At 45.8% G+C, this 21,176-nt stretch overlaps 1 protein-coding gene and 1 pseudogene across 3 annotated transcripts in view; one reads left to right on the forward strand and one right to left on the reverse strand.

The window, feature by feature from the left end:
• The window catches only part of Nfx1 (nuclear transcription factor, X-box binding 1), a 56,790-nt gene extending 47,227 nt beyond the window's left edge, over positions 1-9,563 (reverse strand). For 2 of the 3 annotated variants that reach the window (XM_075967508.1, XM_075967511.1), the window contains exons 1-2: positions 9,454-9,563; positions 2,887-3,870 (exon numbers count right to left, since the gene is read on the reverse strand). In XM_075967508.1, coding sequence (XP_075823623.1) covers positions 2,887-3,870; positions 9,454-9,478 — 1,009 coding nt within the window. In that variant the 5' untranslated portion in view covers positions 9,479-9,563. Of the gene's footprint in view, positions 1-2,886; positions 3,871-4,729; positions 5,047-5,103; positions 5,215-9,453 lie in introns of those variants that run through there. The other variant, XM_075967509.1, reaches the window with a different exon arrangement.
• A 3,695-nt stretch (positions 9,564-13,258) lies between these two features.
• On the forward strand, positions 13,259-13,728 carry LOC142846904 (large ribosomal subunit protein uL23 pseudogene; annotated as a pseudogene).
• The last annotated feature ends 7,448 nt before the right edge of the window (positions 13,729-21,176 follow it).

Consider the following 21,176-nt stretch of genomic DNA (forward strand, 5'->3'; position numbering starts at 1 on the left):
CTAGGTTACACAGAAAGTTTAAAGACAACGCAAGTAACATAAAATACCTGTGTTTTAAAAAACAGAAAACTAGCCAGGTGATGATGCATGCCTTTAATCCCAACACTTGGGAGCTTCGGCCTCCAGTGCTGAGATTAAAGGTGTACACCCCCACTCCCAGCTCTTTTTTTGTTGTTTGTTTTGAGACAGGGTTTTTCTATATAACAGCTCTGGCTGGCCTGGTTCTTCCTCCCGTGCTGGGATTAAAGGTGTGTGGCCACTGTCCATCACCACCTGGCAAGACAGGTGGATCTGAGTTCAAGGACAGCTTGGGCTACACAGAGAAACACTGTGGGAGTGAGGTGCGGGGAGCTCAGTGAAAAAACAGGCCCTGGGCAGGTGGTAGCATCATTGATTAGGTCAAAGGCTCACAATAAACCAAAAGGAGATCAATAAAGGTAAAAGATCATGAGGAAGAGCTTACATACTGAAGTTATCCCCACCCCCAATACACAGAGAGTCTTGCTAAGCAGCAGTCTGTTCTCAAACTCAGTCTTCTCCAGTGCTAGTATTAAAGGCATGCTCGCTGCCATACCTAGCTCTTTGCCTTGATGTAATAACACACTCAGTGCAAAATGAGGAATGTCTTCAAATAGTGTAAAAGGTTTATTTGTAAAGAAGGGGGCAGGACGGTAATTGTGAAGAGAGAGAACACATGCTTCAGAACATCCTTACAGGAGAGTATTTAGGTCAACACAAGTTCTGTGGACCAGTCAGAACCGACTCTCAACTATGTTCTAAGAGCTGTGTGAGGCAAGAACACCACAAGGAAAAAGAAAGATACGGTATCTAGGCCAAGGACAGTGGCCCATGCCTGGAATCCCAGCACTAGGAGGCTGAGAAAGATTTTTGTTAGTTTAAGGTCAGCCTGTCTACAACAAGTTCCAGGCTAGGGCTACACAGGGGACACCTATATCTAAAAACAAAGAAATCAACATATATCTGTGAGGTGGTGATGGTGCATTCCTTTAATTCCAGCATCCAGAGGCCAGGGCTACTACATAGGGAGACTCAAAAAAAAAAAAAAAAAAAAAAAAAAAAAGAAAGACTTTTTTATAAATAGTGACTCCAAACACTATCATGGAGATAAATTATGGTTTCTTTCATTCTTGGGGGTGGGGGTGGGTTGAGACAGGATTTCTCTTGTGTAGTCCTAGCTGTTCTGAAACTCACTGTAGGCCAGGCTAGCTTCAAACTAAGAGATCTGTCTGCCTCTGCCTCCCAAGTGCTGAGATTAAGTGCTCAAATTATGGTTTCGAGTAATAAATTTGGAAACAGAAGTATGTATAGGGATAAAAAAGACAAGCTTGTAAAAGACTGGAAGAGACAATACTATAGGGATAAGAAAAGGCCCCTGGATATGTAACTAAACTCACTTTCGAAACATCTACATTCACAAGTGGAACTGCAGCACAAACCTTCAATCCTACTGCTTGGAAGGGCAGAGGGATTCTGGGAGTTTACATGTCCAAGCCAGCCAGGGAAGCAGTGAGCTCCTGTCTAAAGGACTTTACTGTTGAAGAGATGGCTCAGTGGTATGCCAATCTTGCTGAGGACCTGAGTTCAGTTCCCAGCACCCCTGTGGTAGCTCATGACCACCTGTAACTGAAGTTTCAGGGGATCTAATGCCCTTCTTCTGGCCTCGGAGGGCTTCTTGGTACACACAGTGATGCATATAAATACACTCAGGTGCACACACAAAATAAATCTTTAATCCCAGCACTCAGGAGGCAGGCAGATTTCTGTGAGTTCAAGGCCAGCCTAGTTTACAAAACAAGTTCCAGGCTAGCCAGGGTTAGTGGCTGGAGGGCTAGCTCAGTGCTTAAGAGCACGGGCTGATTCTTCCAGAGGTCTTGGGTTTGATTCCCAGAATTGGTGGCTTACAATCAGCTGTAACTTCAGTTCTAGGGGGTCTGACAACCTCTTCTGGCCTTCATGGGCACCAGGCACACACACAGTACACAGATATACGTACACATAAAAAAATGAAAAGTGAAAAATGAACAAAAAGTAAATCAAATGAATAACAAAAAAGTGTAGCAGTGAGCTAAGGGGGTAGTGACTCTAGACAGAGGGAACTGCATCCAACAGCTTGGACAGACAGAACAGGAAGGAATCTGGAGGAAAATGACAGGGTACGGCACAGAAGACAGAAGTCAGAACCTACAGTGACGGAACCCAAGACAGACGAGTGATGAGTTCAGGATGTGTTTTGGAAAAACTGTTCACTGCTGAAGGAGCAAAAATGAGCTGAAAAAAAGAGTTAAGACAGGAGACAGAACCACTGCAGTGGAACCAACAAGATGAGGAGAGCTGCATCAGCTGTAATCAACAGGGGCAACGAAATGTTACCATGTCCTGCTTCTGCTACCGTAACTCAAAAAGAATCTGAAACTCAGAGAGCTTTAGCATCGTTAGCTACATTTAAAGCCCTTACATAATAATTTATTGGAGGAAAATCAGTAAACCGAAAGAGTGCTGGGCCTGGTGGTCCAGGTTTGTAATACCAGCTATTCAGGAAGCTGAGGCAGGAAGAGCATTAGTTCAAGCCCTGCCTGGATTATAGAGTAAATTTAAGGACACCCAGAGTAATTTAAGACTGTCTCAAGTAATAAAGATTTGGGGTTATAACTCAGTGGTAGAGAGCTTACGACCCTGTCTCAAAGACAAACAAAAAAAAGAGGTTACCAGTGAGGGCAGCAATGGGTAGTGGCAGGATCCAAGTAGGTGCTGAATTAAGGTAGGCTTCACAACTACCGTTTTTTTATTTTTATGGTTTCTAAATTATGAGTGTAGTGCTTGAAAATTACCCTCAAGCAGTCTTCCCTCCCCTCCAGGCACACTGACCTGTATGTGTTTCCACATTCTTCAGCACATGGCTCTGTTTGCCTCTGGGGAAAGGAGAGAGCACTTGAGGGTCCTGTCTCCTTCCTGCATTCTTCTCTTGGTCAACTCTTCTGGAAGACTTGTTGACAACGGCCAAATTCCCAGTGTCACAGGCTGACTTTGTTGGTCTTTCTCTGAGATTATCCTTTGGAATGGGGGGCATGTTGTTTTTAGGCCCTGAATTTAAATGTCGCTGACTTTCCTGTTTGGGTGAGTTCCTGCCTGGTCGTGGTCTGGCACCCTCCACCTCCCACGGAGGCCTTTTCTGTGGGTATCTTCTCTGCTCGTTCCGTCTCGACACGCAGCTATCCACTACAGCCTTTCTACAGGACGCATCTGAAAAGTCAGTCTGGGAAGCCCCCACAGGTCTGGTGCTTTCATCCTCAGACTTCGGGCTCATTCTACTACCCAGCTCGCATTTGGGCTTCCCTTTGGCCTTTGGCCCTCTGCCATAGTTGTATGTAAGCTGTGCTGCCTTTTTGGGCTTTGCTCCCCTAGGATCTGCAATAACCACGTCTTTCTCACTCTCAGAAGGGCTATGCTCCCTAAGGTCTGCTCCACTCTCTGACCTGGTCACACTTTCTAAACTGGATGCATCTGACGTCTGGTCAGTGAGCCCTTGTGATTTCTTGACTCTGCTTTGGTGTTTTTCATTCCTCAACTTCTGCCATGGCTGATTGTGAAGGCCATGGTTCTTGAGTGATTTATTAGACTGGAAAAACACCTGGTGACTCTTGGGTTTGCTTCCAGAGGCGTAATTGTGCTGATGAATAGCAGAGATGTCATCGTAAGGATTCTGCCTGGGAAGGTGACAGGGAGGTGAGAAACTGTAATTTCTTCTCCCAATCCTAGAGTCTAGTCTTCTTTGGGTCCCACAATTCAGACCAGAATTTCTTCTCTCCTGAGGAATGAACTCAGCAGCATCTGTACTGAATTTAAAAGTGCCTAGGGAACAAGAAATAGATATCAAGTAAGAAATTAATGCCACTTAGGAACCCCATGCCTCGAAAAGGCACATCTAAAAAATATTTTCTTAAGGGTGTTGTATAAAACAGGCTTAATGAGATCAGTCTCTTGTGAAGGTGTCGGCTCTCAGTCCTTAAAGATCAATTAGTACCCATGTCTCGTGGGCACACCGATGGCCACTGATGGCCTAGGCCATCTTGCACCACGAATACACTTTTATCTAAAAATCTTAGAAAAGCCAAAGCCAGGCATGGTAGTATACACTGGTAATCTCCTCTCAAGAAGGGCCTGAGCTAGCTATATGAGCCCCTACAACCAAAACTAAAACCTTGGAAGAGGGCAGAGCATGTGGGTACATGCCTCTAATCCCAGAACTGAAAAGGCCTAGGCAATAGGATCAAAAGTTTGAGACCAGCCCAGGTTCCACGGTGAGACTTTGTCTCAATAAAAAATGAAAGTCAGGTTTAGGGATGAGATATTGGTCAGGAAGTTCCATGTGGTCTTTCAAAACACTAAAGCAGCATTGCATCATAGCAAGCAAATAGGCTTTGAAATCAGCCTAAAATGGGATTAAAATCTGAATGAGCTTAGGGTTATCACCTGACCACCTTAGCCTCAGTTTCTACATCTATAATGAAAGATAACAATGTTTATTTCAAAGGCTATTATGGCACCTAAAAGATCCCATACAGATAATATTAGCATAGGGAGTGTGCTAGTCTCCATCTCTTCCCCCTTGGAATACAGTTTGGGATTTTACATGTAACTCCTACAATATGTTCTAAAATTTCCAAGCCTTAAAATCTAACCTTACTTTAACTTCAGCCTACTCACTCACCCCACAAGGTGATTCCAAATACAGTCAGCTCAGTTCCTGAAGCCTAAAGAAATCATCTGCCAGGTCAGGGGCACGGTGGTGCACACTGTTAGTCTCGGCACTCAGGAGAACCATCTGCCAGGTCAGGGGCATGGTGGTGCACACTGTTAGTCTCGGCACTCAGGAGAACCATCTGCCAGGTCAGGGGCACGGTGGTGCACACTGTTAGTCCCGGCACTCAGGAGAACCATCTGCCAGGTCAGGGGCATGGTGGTGCACACTGTTAGTCTCGGCACTCAGGAGAACCATCTGCCAGGTCAGGGGCACGGTGGTGCACACTGTTAGTCCCGGCACTCAGGAGAACCATCTGCCAGGTCAGGGGCATGGTGGTGCACACTGTTAGTCCCGGCACTCAGGAGGTGGAGGTAGGCAGATGTTTGTAAGCTTGAGGCTAGCCTAGTCTACATAAATGAGTTTCAGGTCAGCCACAGCTACGTAGTAAAACCCTGTCTCAAAAAATAAAAAAAAAAGAAACTATCTACCCAATGACACAAAACTAGTCAGTAACAAAGTCACAGTAGCAATCAACAGTCTGTAAGGCATAAATTTAAGTCCCTGCCTACCATTTATTGTTTGTTTTAAATTATCTATCTTCTGGCATGAGAAAAGGCTTCAATATGTAGCCCAGGCTGGCTTCAAACTTAAAATCCTCCTGCCTCAATATTCTAAGTGATATAATTACAGGCAAGCACCATCATATCCCTGCTTTACCATGTTTTAATGTTACTTAGTCCCAGATTTCTTATATGTAATTGAGAACATAATCCCTCATCAGAGCTGCTAGGGAAACTAAGTTGGTAAAGTAAAGCAATAGCATGCCTACAGCGGTTAAAATGATACCTTATTATTGCTTTTAGAGCTACGACTATCTGACACAGACTCCAATGGATAAACTGCAAACCTTGTAGACTTAGTATGTGCCACACACTCACCTAAGCACTTTTCATGTGTTAACTTCTTTATTCTGTTTTAAATGTGTACGTGTAGGAATCTCTGTGAGTCTCAACCATGAGTGTGTGGGGGTCCTGAGGCAGAAGATATCAGATCCCCTGGAGCTGGAGTTACAGGAAGTGACCTGAGCGACCAGGTGCGTAGGTGCTAAGAACCAAACTTGGTCCTCTGGAGGAGCACCAAGTCCTCTTAACAGCTGAGCCATCTCTCTAGCCCCATTAACTCATTTAATCGTCACATTCCGGATGAGAAAGCACAGTAACTTGCCTGAGGCCACAGACACTCCAAGGCAAGCTCTGAACTCTGACTTAGGACACGTAGCACTCATGACTTGTCCTCATTCGTACATTGCACACTGACAGGGCAAGGCAGCAGATAGCACAGAAACACAGTGAAGAACTGGTGAGATCATACTGGCCACAGAGAAACCTCTCATTCAATCCAGGATCTGTCCCAAACACTTCCACATAGGTAGTGTTGAGGGTGGAGTGGAAGGGCTCACAAAATGGCAAGAAGATTAGACAGACTCCCAGAGCAGAAGAGGTATTCTTGAAAACATGAGATAAACTTACAAGTGGGAATGGATAAACTGTACCAAGAAGTGCTATACATTTCTCTCCTGCTTTGAAAAAGCAAGGATGGGGGGAGGGGCTCGGACAAAAAGGTCAGTAAAGCTGCCCAATAGCCTGGTAAAGGATGTTTCACATTGAGTAGTAGTAAACAGATCCAGACATGCTGTCTAGCCATACAGAGTGGTGTTTTCACTAGACCTAAGAAAAACCTCAGAAGGACCCTTAAAAAGACACAAGGAAGGAAAAAGGGGCACATGAATCAGGAAACTGTACTATGGCACAGGCCAGACACTTGTTCCACTATTTAAGCAGACGTTTTTCTGTAGTGAGCTGTTTTCTCACCAAAGCATCACTATATTTATTACAAGAGGCATTGGGCGACCCAACAAAGCATAGCAACATGTAGTGCTGTGCACAAAGTTGGCACTAGAAAGCCTGTTCACAGGCTGGGCAGCACTTGGGAGGCAGAACCTGGTGGGATCATTGTGAATTCAAGGCCGTTCTGGTCTACAGAGTCCCAGGACAGCAGGGCGGTTACACAGAAAACCTCTGTTTCGGAGGTGGGTGGGGAAGAAGGAAATCTGATCACACAGGAAAAAAAGATTCCCCTTTCTAGATTAGTCTGACATTTAAAGACCTTAGTGCACCAGCTCTCAACTGTGGATCTCGATCCGTTGGAAGGTCGAACAACTCTTTCAGAGGGGTCACCTAAGACCACCTAAAACACAGATATTTACATTATGATTTATAACAGTCGCAAAATTAGTTATGAAGTAGCAGCAAAAATAATTTATTGGGAGCAGGGGCGAGAGAGATGGCTCAGTGGCTAAGAGTGCTGGACGCTCCTCTAGAGGATCCAGATTCAATTCCCAGCACCCACACGGCAGCTCACTCACAACTGTTCCAGGGGATCCGATGCCCTCATATAGACAGATCTGCAGCCAAAACACCAATGTACACAAAATAAAATAAATAATTAAGAAAACAATTTTATAGTTGGGGTCACAACGTGAGGAACTGCATTTAAGGGCTGAAGCATCAGAAAGGTTGAGAAGCACTGCCTTAGAAGAGTGTGTGAGCTAGTGATGATGGATAAAGGCTATAAAAAAAGTACAGCTGGATGTGGTGGGGATGCCTTAAGCCCAGCACCTGGGAGGCAGAGGCAAGTGGATCTCTGGGAGTTCGAGGCCAGCCTGGATTACAGCGCAAAGATACACAGAGAAGGGGTCTGGAGAGATGGTTCAGCAGTTAAGAGCACTGCCTGCTCTTCCAAAGGTCCTGAGTTCAGTTCCTGGCAACCACATGGTGGCTCACAACCATTTGTAATGAGGTCTGGTGCCCTCTTCTGGCCTGCAGACATACACACAGACAGAATATTGTACACATAATAAATAAATATTTTTTTAAAAAAGATACACAGAGAAACTCTGTCTCGAAAAAATAAAATAAAGAAAAGAGAAACAAGGAAGTAGGGATTCCTTGGGCAAGGGGACTCAGCAAACGCTCCAGGGAGTGGAAGCACAGTCCCAAAGGTTAAAGCTGTGAGTCACAATGACCTCACCCACCTCTGCTTCGGACACATACCGGCCTGGAAGGAAGTCAGAGGTGACAGAGACAGAGAAGAAGCCCAAGGGATTCAGGGTATTGGGTTAGTGGCGGCCTAGAGAGGGAGGAGAGCAATGTATCTGCCTAAAGTTCCCATTCCCAAGAAGGGTTAGCCAAATCTAGGGTGTGCCAGTGCGGTGTTCTTACACTCTTTCAACTGAGACAGGAACATACATCTCCCCTGTCACTCGGTACAGACGCACGCACAGTCTGACTAGCTGTGACTAGCGTCCTATCAATCTGTCAGAAAGCATAACTATAATTCAAGCCAAAGCGGGACACTGCTGGGCTGCTTTTCTATGGAGCGGGTTGTGACAAGCAGGTTTTGTTTGGGTGTTGTTTTATCGTAACGTTACAATATGCTGTTTATAGTAAAAGAAACTACTGCTTCTCCCCCTCAACCCTCATCCCGCCCTCCAAGATGGGGGCTCACTATGTAACCCTGGCTGGCCTGGAACTGAACACGTGGATGGATTGAACTTAAAGATCCTCCTGCTTCAGCCTCTCAAGTGCTGGGATTAAAGGCATGTACCACTATGCCCTACACCACTGAAACATTTGGTTCACTTAAAAAACTTTTTTTGTACTGTGTGTGTGTGTGTGTGTGTGTGTGTGTGTACAGAGAGGGAGACAGGATATATATGACGTGTGTGTTGATAACCTCGGTGGTCAGAAGAGGGCGTCAGATCTTCTAGAGCTGGAGTTACAGGTGGTTGTGCAAACCGAATGCGGTTCTTCTGGAAGAGCTTGTAGTGTTTTCAAACACGGCACCAACTCTTCAGTTTCCTGGTTCATTTTTACGCTTTAGGTAGTGTGCATTAATATCCCAGTGCAAAGGGTTTCTTTTTGATCGATGTCTACAAAATCTGAAACCCCGGATCTACCAATGCACCGTGAAGAAAATGGAAAAAACTTCTATTAACAGTCAAATGAGGCTGTCCCAACCATAGAGTAGCTCCGGGAAGGCAAGGGAGCCAACAATTAGGGACGGAACGTGTAGGGTCCGGAAATTAGCTTACTGAGTCCAAACTGACAGACGAGGAAACTGAGGCTGGATCACGCACGTCGGGGCAAAGTGGGATTTCAAAGCCCTCGAGGCTGGAGCCGCTGGCGTGCACGCGGAACGCCGCGGCTCTGGGAGGTTGAGAACACTCCCAGAGCGCTGCGCGCAAACTCGCTGGACTCCAGGGCCCGCTACCGGGACTCGCCGCCGCCGCCTCCTCCGCCCGCCAGCCCGCCCGCCGGACTCAGGTCGCGCTGCCTCGGCAAGGCCGGAAGGAGCCCCGCGGAGGCGTGGGATGCCCACGTCCCCTATGTCCCCTCGCTGGGCACCGGGACCCGTCCGTTCTTCTCGGAAACCCAGGGGCCGAGCTTCACCACCCTATGGAAGATGTTGGAGAGGTCCGTCCGCGCGGCGCGCGTGGCTTGGCCCTTGCGAGCCACTGTCCACGCGCAGCACGCGCCCCTCTCGCCACCTAAGGGCCCGAATCTTTCCGATCTCCTAGCTTGAATACATCGCCGCACCCTAGAGATCCCACGCGGGGACACGGACAGTACCTGAGACCGGAGGTGCCTCCGCCATCCCGTGCTGTGCCGCAGCACCTCGAGCGAGCCCCGCCACCGAGCGAGGGCTGTCACCTGGTCACGTGTCCCGGATTTCCGGCGCCGAAAAGTCGCGCCTGCGCGCGCGTAGATGGCCACGAGGGGGTGGTGCCACTCGAGTTTACCGTGGAATGGTGCCTTTGGGACTTCAGACAAATGCAACCGGCCTGGCGGGAACGGGGGGGGGGGGGGTGGGGTGGCACGGGTGGCTAAAGGGGGCCCGAATCTCGGGAGCTGGGCCGCACTTGTGTTGATTCTCGTTTTGAGAGGTGCTGTGTCCTCCGGCTGCAGTGCCTTTTTGTCGTGTCTTGCCGTTCGCCCAGCTTTAAATGGCCTTCGGATACAATCTGCCTGGCTCACGCAGGCGGCGAGGAGGCGGGGGTGGGGGGTGGGGCTACTATAGTAATCAAAAGGGGTGTGATAGGGGCGGGGTGGATCTTTCATGTCTCAGCCTCCTTTATAGGCGTGCATCAGCAAATACAAATGTTTTAGTTCTATTTTGGGTTTTATTTGCCAAGGCGAGTTGCGGTGACCCAAGCCTTTAATCCCAGCACTCTGGGGGGCACAGGCAGCGGTTCTCTGAGTTTGAGTCCATCTTGATCTACAAAGTGAGTTCCAGGCTAGCCAGAGTGGCGGAGTAAGACCCTGTCTCAAACATTCTCCACGATGTCTGTGACCACTTTGGTCTCAGGGCTTTGTACTTCCTTCTAACGCCCATAGATTAAGAAGCCCTTTCTACTGGGTTAATTTAGCCTTCCCTGATTAACTTAGCCCAGCAAATCTGGGAATCCTTTAGGAAATATATTTGGGGAAAAAAATGACTCAGAAAGGTTAAGATGTTGCAGCTCTGAGGGGAAAGGTAGCTATATCCTGATAGTGGGGAACCAAGGAATACCATAAAGTCAACCGCACAACAAACCTCACAATAGAGATTTATTGGGAAAGATACAGGAGGAAAAGTGGCTTCCTCTGCTCCAGTGAGAAGCAGGCTTTATATAGGGTTTCTTGAGGGGCAGGGTTCCAGGATGACCTGGGATTGGAGGGATTTTGTTAGTAACTCTAATCCTCGCCGATTTTGTAGCACTATGGGGCCAGCGAGTCTATGAGGCCCTGGAAGGTGAGGATGGTCTGAGCCACCCATTGGAGATGCTGGGTGAACCAATAGGAAAACCAATGGTACATAGCTAGGGAAACAGTCCTGCCACGCACTCCAGTAGGACTGCTGGAGGCTATGACCTGAACTGCCCCTTTGTCATAGCCTGCCACTGTAAACATTGTGTTGGGAATTGGCAAGGGTTCTTCACCAGGTACCACCCCTAGTTTTGGAAAAAGGAACACCAGGACACAACTCCTGGACCACCAAGCAGGCAGGCAGTGGTAAACTTGAGTGCTGAAGAGAATTGAAGCATTGTGAATGTTTGGACATAAGGGACTGGACTGGGTGGTAGTACTTAGGATCAAGGTACTATCACAATCTGCAGAATCCAGGGTACCCACAAAGTGTGTCCCTGGGGAGTTAAAGCAGACTGAGATACTTAAGAGAGATAAGGGGTGGTAGTGTTATTTAGCTTATTGCAATTAAGGAGAGGCTGTGAGCTCCTTGAGGTGCTAATGGCTAGGCAATATCCCAAACTTCTCTAACAGTCAAAACAGCCAATCCTAGCTCCTTGAGTCTAGGCTTCTCTAATGGCCCTTTCCAGATCCTGCCCTACGGAGGGGGGGGGCTCAAAATCTGGCCACAAAACCCCACCAATCCTTGAGCTTGCCCCAAGATCAGGTCACCCTGGACAGCTCCACCCACCAAGAAACTATATAAAGCTTGCCTCTTAGTTCTTTGCTGCTACTCACCCAAGCAGAAGCAGTCACTCTTCCTCCCCGTGTCTTTCCCAATAAATTTCTCTTGTGAGGTTTATTGTTCAGCATGACTTTGTGATAGTCCTTGGCTCCTGACTGCCAGGATACCTTTCCCCTCAGAGCTGTTAGACTTAGAGTGGTGAGGTGAGAGAGTCTAGCAGGCCACAAATGGTGGTTAGTCAAGCTGATATGTGGAGGTTACGGTCTGAAACAAGACGGTGTAATGGGGAGGTGGGGTCAATATCGTCTAAGAGGGGTGATACTAGGGATGCAGGACCTTTGGGAAGCTTTGGACCACTTCTTTAACAGCGCCTGTACCTAGGGGTTGAGAGAGCAGGGTGTGTACCCTCTGTATTGTGATCGTGCCTCATGGGCAGCTGTGATAAATGTTGAAGTTTACCAGGGATCCACATCTCCCATCTGGGGTGCCACAGGTCCTTGATTAGGATATAAAAGATGCCCCATTCTGCACAAACATGCTTCCCTGAATATGCATCATGACTCCTACAGGACCACTAAGGGTAGTCTCCATTAACCTCTGGCCAACATCAACAGTAATTTCTTGTTTGAGCATAGAGAAAGTAAGCATAGGGGACAGGTGTTTTAGAAGTCTGTTTAGGTGCCATAGGGACAAGTGTCTCCTTTTGGCAACCTGCTGGTGAGCAGGCTCCAGCCCCTACCACTGGAGTGGTCTGGTTGAACCACTGAGAATAGTTTTCCTGAACCTTTGAAATCTTAATATAACAATAGCACGGGGGTGGGATGAGGTGGGGGAGTCTGAAACATTTTTTATTCTCTTATGTCACTTTCTCATTCCTTCAGAACTGTCATTTACGTGCCTTAAAATACTTTCTGGGACCCTCAGAACGTTAGCTTTCGCATCCTCCATCTAACCGTTTACTAGAGACACACATGGTTGTCACTGAGCGCAGTCATTGCAAAGCAAGTTCCTTTAGATCCTTTGTTTCGCTCTTCTTCCTCTGTCACAGTCAGGTGGTCCACCTTAAACAAACGTGTTTGGGTGTAGAGGAGGAGGAGCCGTCACCAAACTCCAGAGCCAGCTTTCCCATAAAGTGCAACGACTTTAATATTATCCACACTCAAAAGACATTCGAGTCCCCATTAAACTGAATTCAGTAACTAGAAAGCTCAGAGATAAATCCTGAGCCCTGGCCATCAAAACAGCCACGGCAAGCAGGACTAGCAGTGGTGGCTGGCAGCTGGTAGAGGCAGAGAAAACAAAAACAAAACCAATAAACACAGAATACAGAAAGCTTACACACCCGAAGACCAGTCAGAAACAAAAGATGTCACCGTATTCATACATTCAGCTGAGCCCGACTCATTTCTATCCCAGCTCCCATGTTTGCCACAAGACTTATGGACACAACAGAAAACACACACTCATCTCTGCATATAGACAGACAGCAAAACTTTCCAAAGGACCAGATAGGCTGGTGACATCTGCTTTTGCCCTGGATGGGAACAAAAGGATTTTGTAGTTGCCTGATGAGAGGAGGATTGGATTTGGCTATAGAAGGATTTTGGGTGTCCCATAATCAGGGATGCACTGGGAGGCTGGCAAGGGAAAAGGGATTTCCGACTGTGTGATTTGGAGGAGGAGGAGGAGGGGAAGAGGTGAAAGCCTGGTCAAGTGAGATTGGGGAAGAGACAGAAATAGAGGCTCCCAATTTGGCTAAGAGGTCCCTTCTCAGCAAGGGGATGGGATGGATTGGCACCACAGAAAGGAGTGGCCAAGGTGGATATCCTTAAAGATGTAACTAAGTGATGGGGTTTGGTGAGGTTGTCAAGGCTGTCCCCTATCCCAACAACAGAGGAACAAGGAGAGGTGGGTCCCTAAAACTCTGTCAAGATTGAGTAGGTGGAGGCCACCCTTTTCGTCAAGATGGCGCCGAAAGCAAAGAAGGAAGCTCCTGCCCCTCCCAAAGCCGAAGCTAAAGCGAAGGCCTTGAAAGCCAGGAAGGCAGTGCTGAAAGGCGTCCACAGCCACAAAAAGAAGAAGATCCGCACATCGCCCACCTTTCGGCATCCCAAGACCCGTGGCTACGAAGGCAGCCTAAATACCCCCGGAAGAGCGTGCCCAGGAGGAACAAGCTTGACCACTATGCCATCATCAAATTCCCCCTGACCACCGAGTCAGCCATGAAGAAGATAGAAGACAACAACACACTTGTGTTCATTGTGGACGTCAAGGCCAACAAGCACCAGATCAAACAGGCTGTGAAGAAACTCTATGACATCGATGTGGCCAAAGTCAACACCCTCATAAGGCCCGACGGAGAGAAGAAGGCGTATGTTTGGTTGGCTCCTGATTATGATGATCTGGATGTTGCCAACAAGATTGGAATCATCTAAACTGAGCCTAGCCGGCTAATTCTAAATATACACTTTTTCACCATAAAAAAAATAAGATTGAGTAGGTGGCCCTGATGTCCAAAAGGAAGACGATGGGTCACCCTGATTCTGTGATGACTACCCACCTACCTGATATCCCCACCATTGTACTTGACCAAAGCATTGACTTATGACTTCTTCCATTCTGTAACTATAAAAGTTCCAATAACCTTTTTCTTCTACAGTAAAATATCAGGACAACCCTAATCATTGTTCTCACTCATGGTCACTCATAATTGGTCCTGAATATAGAATATCATTTACACAGGGCTGGAGAGATGGCTCAGCGATTAAGAACACTGCCTGCTCTTCAAAGGTCTTGAATTCAACTCCCAGCAACCACATCGTGGTTTACGACCATCTGTAATGAGATTTGGTACCCTTTTCTGGCCTACAGACATGCATGCAGGCAGATAAATAAATAAATAAATCTTAAAGAATATTATTTATACATATAAGCAAGAGTTGTGTTTTGATTCAACAGACTACAGACTAGAAGAAATTCTTTCCTGATGTGGGAGTGTCATATATCAATCTGTTGACTTCATTGGTTAAGCAATAAAGAAACTGCTTGCCCTCATAGGTTAAAACATAGGTGGGAGGAGTAAACAGAACAGAATGCTGGGAGGAAGAGGAAGTGAGCTCAGACTTGACAGCTCTGCTCGCTGGAGCAGAGACACCATGCCCCGCTCCGCAGGCAGACACACGGCAGACACATGCGATGAAGTTCCGACCCAGGATGGACGTAGGCTAGAATCTTTCTGATAAGACCGGTGTTCACAGATTATTAGAGATGGGTTGATCGGGATATCAGAATTAGCCAGTAAGGGCTAGAGCTAAAGGGCCAAGCAGTGTTTAAATGAAACAATTTGTGTGTTGTTATTTCGGGCATAAGCTAGCCATGTGGGCGGCCGGGTGCCAGGGACGCAGCCCCTCCGCTCTTATTACTACACTCTCCTACTTCCCTATTCATCCAAGGCTTTCCTGAAATGACTGACAGGGGAGCATTCACCTCCATCCACAATATAGACCTGATGGCTTTAAAAAAAGAATCAGTAATCGGCAGGGTATTACCAAGAATGATGCATCAAAATTAGTTCAGGAAGTACTGCATCAATATCTGTCCAGTTCTTTGATACAGTCTCCATAGGTGGAAAATCACAGCCCAGGTTGTGTATGCCCTTTTCTGTCATTCAGTATTCTAATCTTGGAGAAAATGCTCAAGGCTCAACACACACAATTTTTGAAGAACAGATCACTTTCAGAGATAAGGCAGTTTGGAAAGCAAATACAAGGTAAAACCCAATTTTGTAGAACCCAGTTTTCTCTGAACTATACAACAACTCTGCTTACTATATGTGATAAATGAAGAATCTGCATTTGTTAAATAATTCAGGCTTCTCCAGGAACACGAAGTAGATCCATCCTGGAACTTTCTATGTAGACCAAACTGGTCTTGAACTCACAGATCTGTCTCTACCCACTAGGTGCTGGGATTAAAGGTGTGTGCCACTGTGCCCAGTAGGTTTATCATCTTATTTTGGTTTTCTCTAAACTATTGAGCTTAAAGATTTTTAAAAACTGGTATCATTATAAAGTCAAGTTAGGCCTTCAATCTCATGGTCTTTCTAGTATGAGTCTCTCTACTGCTGTGAATATTGGTGTACAATACCACATCTAGGTTGAATTGGAACACTTCCTTTATAAAAATGTTCTAAAATTACATTTATTGGGGGATGGATGCATATATATATATATATATATATATATATATATATATATATATACATATATGTGTGTGTGTGTGTGTGTGCATGTGTCATGACATGTGTGTGGAGGTCAGAGGACAACTTGTGGGAACTGGTTCTTTCCTTTTCCCATATGGATCTGGGTGAATCTAACTCAGGTCATCAGCCTTGGCAGCAAGAATTCACCTTATTGCTGAATCTTCTTGCTAACCCCCAACCTTAAATATTTCTTGATGACCTCATGGACTTCCTCTTTTAAATTAATTCATAAATTATTCCTGTTTTAGTCATAGCTTATTCATATCTGTTGCCTATTTTTTCTGTTGGTATTGCCATGTTTTTCTTGTTAAAGGGTTTTCTTTTAAAAAAAATGTTTTGTGTTTGTGTTCAGGTATGCTCGTCTGAGTGTATGTATGTCTGCATACCACGTTCTGTCTGAGTGTTCTTGGAGGCCCGAAGAGGGCACTGGATTCCCTAGAGCTTGAGTTACAGGCAGTTGTGATGACAGGGAGCTGTTAGTGATTTTAAGTCATATGTACTTTTTTTTTTCAGAAAGATTAGTTGTACAAGACAAATGAATTCAAGGAAGTAAATTGTGCATGTAGAGGAAGCGGGTCATTCATTCCGAAAGATTATATGAGATATATCTAGGCCAGTGGAAACTGAGAAGGGAACTGGGCTTGAGGAACATTAGGCCAGGCAGTGGTGGCAGGGGATCACTGAGTTCAAGGCCAACCTGGTCTACAGAGTGAGTTCCAGGAGAGCCAGGACTACACAGAGGAAACCTGTCTCAAAAAACTAAGAGAGAGAGAGATTTAGGAGTTAAAAGAAAGGCCTGGGGTCAGTGAAGTAACTTAGTGGATAAAGTTATTTCCCCAGGACCTACAGTGTGGGGAGGAAGCTGACTCCTGCAAGTTTCCTCTGACCTCCACATGCACAGCGTGACACATGTGCCCCCATAATAAACAAGGTGATTTTTTTTTAAAGCAAAGCTTAATGTTTTATTGGCTATGTAGGAGGAAGTAAGACATAGGCAATTCTAGAACATTCTGTTTGGATGTTAGGATAATGATTTCACTGGTTGGAGGGGGAAAGAGCAGAGATTTGGATCTAGAGAAGGGCTGTCTTGACATGTGACTGTGAGGCGCTGGCGTGAGTCTGGGACAGCCGAAGCACTGTCTGGCAAAGAGCTGGATATTTGCAGCCTACAGAAACTACCAGAGACCCACAGCTGATTACAATGTAAAGAGGAAGTGACCGTGGGGTACTCAGTACCAGTGGGCCCATCTATCTGGTAGAGGGAGCATAAAGATTTTAAGAGTCAGAGGACCAGGATGGACGCTTGCTGTTAGTGTCTTGTAGTTGTTGCACTCAGGAAATCTTCCTATGGTTGCCTAAACAAGACCTGCGTAATGACAATGCCAGTGGACATGCCAACGGGAATGCAGGGAATTCCTACAGTCAACGCTGTTGAGGAAGGGAGAATCAGTCCTCTCCGAGGATGAGCCCCAAAGGTCATCCAATCTCAAATGAATGCCTTAGGTTACACATATTTCTGTAGTAATACTTATAGAAGAGCTCATGGTTTTAAGAGAGTGGGGGATGTGGGAGGAGCTCAAGCAAGGAGATGGGGGGAGGGAATGATATAAATAGGGTGCATTCATATAGAAAATTCTCAGAAAAGTTTAAAAACAAACAAATAGCATTTTGAAACTCAGGAGGAAGACCAGCGCTAGAAGCATAGACTTGAAGGTCAGTAGTGAAGGCCACAAAAATAGCTGAGGTTTCACTAAAGTACAGAAGAGCAAAGAAAGTGTGGTGGATAAAAGCCGGAATCCTGAGGAACACTAACACTCCAGGGGTAGAGAGGAGGGAACAGTCGGAGAACAGCAGACATGAGTAGGACACAGCCAGCAGGGAAGAGTTAGGGAGAGTGACTGCTGCTTGGTGGCTTAACATGGTTTACGTGGACACCCAACTGTCACCCACCAAAATTAAAAATTACAAGACTTGGAGGTGGGTGCAGTGTGGCTGTCATGGTGAGAAGAAAGCTATTTAGGGGAGAGTCAGAGAGTTACAGCCCAGCTTGGATAAAAAACAACTTTCTGTTCATTCAAGAAACTCATCTTTCTTTCTTTCTTTCTTTCTCTCTCTCTCTCTCTCTCTCTTTCTTTCTTTCTTTCTTTTCCTTCCTTCCTTCTTTCATTCCTTCCTCCCTTCCTTCCTTTCTCTGTTTTTTGTTTTTTTGAGACAGGGTTTCTCTGTGTTGCTTTGTAGTCCGTCCTGTAGACCAGACTGGCCTTAAACTCACAGAGATCCGCCTCCCTCTGACTCCCAGAGTTCTGGGATTAAAGGCATGCGCCACTACCGCCCGGCTGAAACTCACTTTCTAAAAGAAATAAAATAGCATCACAAAGGTTAATATTACTTCAGAAACAAGAATAAATGGAGATCAATACACAGTGTTCCACCTCCGAGCAGCAGAGCCGCTTTTAAGACAGTCTTTGTCTTCTGCAGACACAGACGCAGCGGAGAAGTCCTTACCAGTTTTACCCCACAGCCACAGCCTCGGCAGCTTTCTTGTGAGACTCCAACTGGAACTAATAGAACATGTTCCCAAAAGGGAACAGTTTCTTCTAGAAAGAGCATCCTATCTGATTGGTGGTGAAAAATCAAATGAAGCAGAAAACACCATTAAAGACGAGGCCAAGGAAGAACTCCTTTATATGCTAGTTCAAAAACCTATTTGAGAAAAGCTTTGGGGCACGGGTGTGCTTTGTACGTCATTGCTTCCTCAATGGCAATGTCTCTGGGAATCCACCAAGAAGCCTCAGATTAGATTACTGCGAGGTCATGAATCTGCTTTTTACTAAACAACAAAAGTGTTAACACTAAGGTTAAGATGGAATGTTTATTAAAGATGTTATTAAATAAAACATTTAAACTAGCAATACATACATACATATGAATACCCCTCCAGCTCAATGTTGACATTTACTTTGCCATTTCAAGAGTATTAAAAGGTAGGACCTTTCAAGAGGTGGTTGGATCACAGGGGCTCAGCTCTCAATAGGTTAAGGGGGTTGGAGAGATGGCTCAGCAGTTAAGAGCACTGGCTGCTCTTCCAGAGGTCCTTCCTAACGGTGGCTCACAACCATGCGATCTGAATTCCTCTCTGGTGTGTTTGAAGACAGGACAGGTCACTCATATACATAAAATAAATATTAAAAAAAAGAATAGATTAAGGCCATTTGTAGATGGAAGTTTCTGTCCTGCCTGATCCTGCAGCTGTTCAGTCCCAAAGAAACACACAGAGGCTTATGTAATTATAAACTGCTCATTACTAACTAGCTCTTACACCTTAAATCAACCCATAATTCTTGTCTATGTTTAGCCACGTGGCTTGCGACCTTTCCTCAGTAAGGCATTCTCATCTTGCTCCTGCATCTGGCTGGTGGCTGCATCTCTGCCTTTCCTCTTCCCAGAATTCTCTTAGTCTGGTCACCCTGCCTGTACTTACTGCCTGGCTACTGGCCAATGAACATTTTATTAAACCAATGAGTGACAAATCTTTACAGTGTACAAGAGCATCATCCCACAGCAGTCGTTATGGTAGGAGTGGGTGAACTATGACTAACAGGGGTGGAGGTTTTGTTTTCAGTCTCTTATAATTTCTCCATGTGATGCTTTCTTCCGTGTTATGATGTAGCCAAAAAGCCCTACACAGAGAAACCCTGTATCCAAAAGACAAACAAATAAAAACAAACAAAAGAACAACAAAAAGAAAACCAGTCCACGACAAAATGGCAAGAAGTAATGGTGAATATCCAACTTGGTAACACAGCAAAATCACATTAAAAAAGGGAAAATGAAAGGAAGCATGTCTGCTGAGATAATCCCCGACAATGCTATCATTTGGTTATACTAGGTTCTGATAATGTCAGGGTATTGTCTAGTTTCATGTTACGATGATAAAACATCCTGACACAACAAGACAACTTAGAGGAGAAAAAGGGTTATTTGAGTTCAATTCCAGGTCACAGTCCACCTTTGTGGGGAAGGCATGGGAGGAATTTCCAGCAGTAGCCATACCATATCCAGTCAAGAGCAGAGAGAATACTGAATGCATACATGCTTGCTTGCCTGCATCCTGACAAACTTCTCAACATTTCAGGATCCCTGCCTAGGAATGGTATTACCCACCGGGGCTGGGTCTTCCCTTATCAACTACGCAGGACAGTGCCCACAGGCCTGCCCACAGACCAGCCCAACGTATGCAATTCCTTATTGAAATTTTTTTCCCTTGGGATTCTAGGCTGTATCAAACTGAAAATTAAAGCTAACCATCATAGACATTAAAATGGAAACACTCAGAACTGAAAATAATAGGAGGGTAAGGCAAGTATTTTGAGTCATTAGTACGGGATTCCTGAAGTTCTCAGGCATGAGACTGCTCAAGCGTATACATTGTTTCAGCTGGGAGATGGTGGCCACACCTTTAATTTCAGCACTCAGGAGGCAGAGGCAGAGGCAGAGGCAGAGGCAGGTGGATCTCTTTGAGTTCTAAAACAGCCTGGTCTACAGAGCAAATTTAGGACAGCCAGAGGAACACAGAGAAAACCTGTGTTAAAAAAAAAAAAAATCCAGCCCCCTAAAAAAAGAGTGTACACTGTTTCAAGGCCAGCCTGGTCTACATAGTGGGTTCAAGGACAGCCAGAACTACTTAGTGAGAATCTTGTCTATAAAAAAAAAAACACAAAAATAAACAAACAAAAACCAAACAAAACCCAAAAAGAATATACATTGTAACCATAATGGAAGAAACATTTCAGGGGCTGAGTGAGAAAGAAGAGTCCAGGGAAGAGACCAAGTGACCAGACAAGTGGGAAAACTCAGACAAGGCAGGAAAATCAAGAAAGGCTTGAAGGAAGTTATGATGGGCATTGTATATTTGCTCATGGAAGACTTTTTGAGAAAACGGGGTTTGTGGCCATGGGAAAGGGTTTACAGGTATGCCTTATCCCACTCGTAATCAGACTGAGCTTCTGGAGGGAGGGGCTCACTGCTCTTGGTAGTTCCTGGGCTTCTTACAGAATCAAAACAACTAGGATTCAGTTAGTTTATTGGCTTCATCTGCAGAACTGTGAAAAGCTGGTGTATATGACAACATCAGCTGCCAAGCCAGGTTGGAGAGGGAGCAGACCGAGTATACGCTGGATGAGAAAAGAAGGGTGGTTGCCTGGTTCCTGTGACGACAAAATATCTGACAAACCAACTGAAAACTGAGGGTTTATTTTGGCAGACAGTTTTAGGGTACGCCCACCATGGAGGGTCAGTCACTTGGGAGAAGCTTGAGGCAGCTCGTCACACTGCGTCAGAACTCAGCAAGCAGAGTGGTGAGGCCCTCTGCTCAGCCATTCTCTCCTTTCTGCCAGTCCAGCACCCCATCCCATAATCATGCCACCAACTGGGTGGGCTTTCCACCTCAATTAGCCTAATCTAGACAGTTTCTCACAGGCACCAGCAGAGGCTTGTCTCCTAAGTGGGTCTAAATCCCACCAGGCTGACAAGACTAACCACCACATAGAAAGATAGTAAAAGCCGGGCGATGGTGGCACACACCTTTAATCCCAGCACTCGGAGAGGCAGAGGCAGGCGGAT

Source organism: Microtus pennsylvanicus, chromosome 3 (genome assembly GCF_037038515.1).
Source record: "Microtus pennsylvanicus isolate mMicPen1 chromosome 3, mMicPen1.hap1, whole genome shotgun sequence".
NCBI classification, from domain to species: domain Eukaryota; kingdom Metazoa; phylum Chordata; class Mammalia; order Rodentia; family Cricetidae; genus Microtus; species Microtus pennsylvanicus.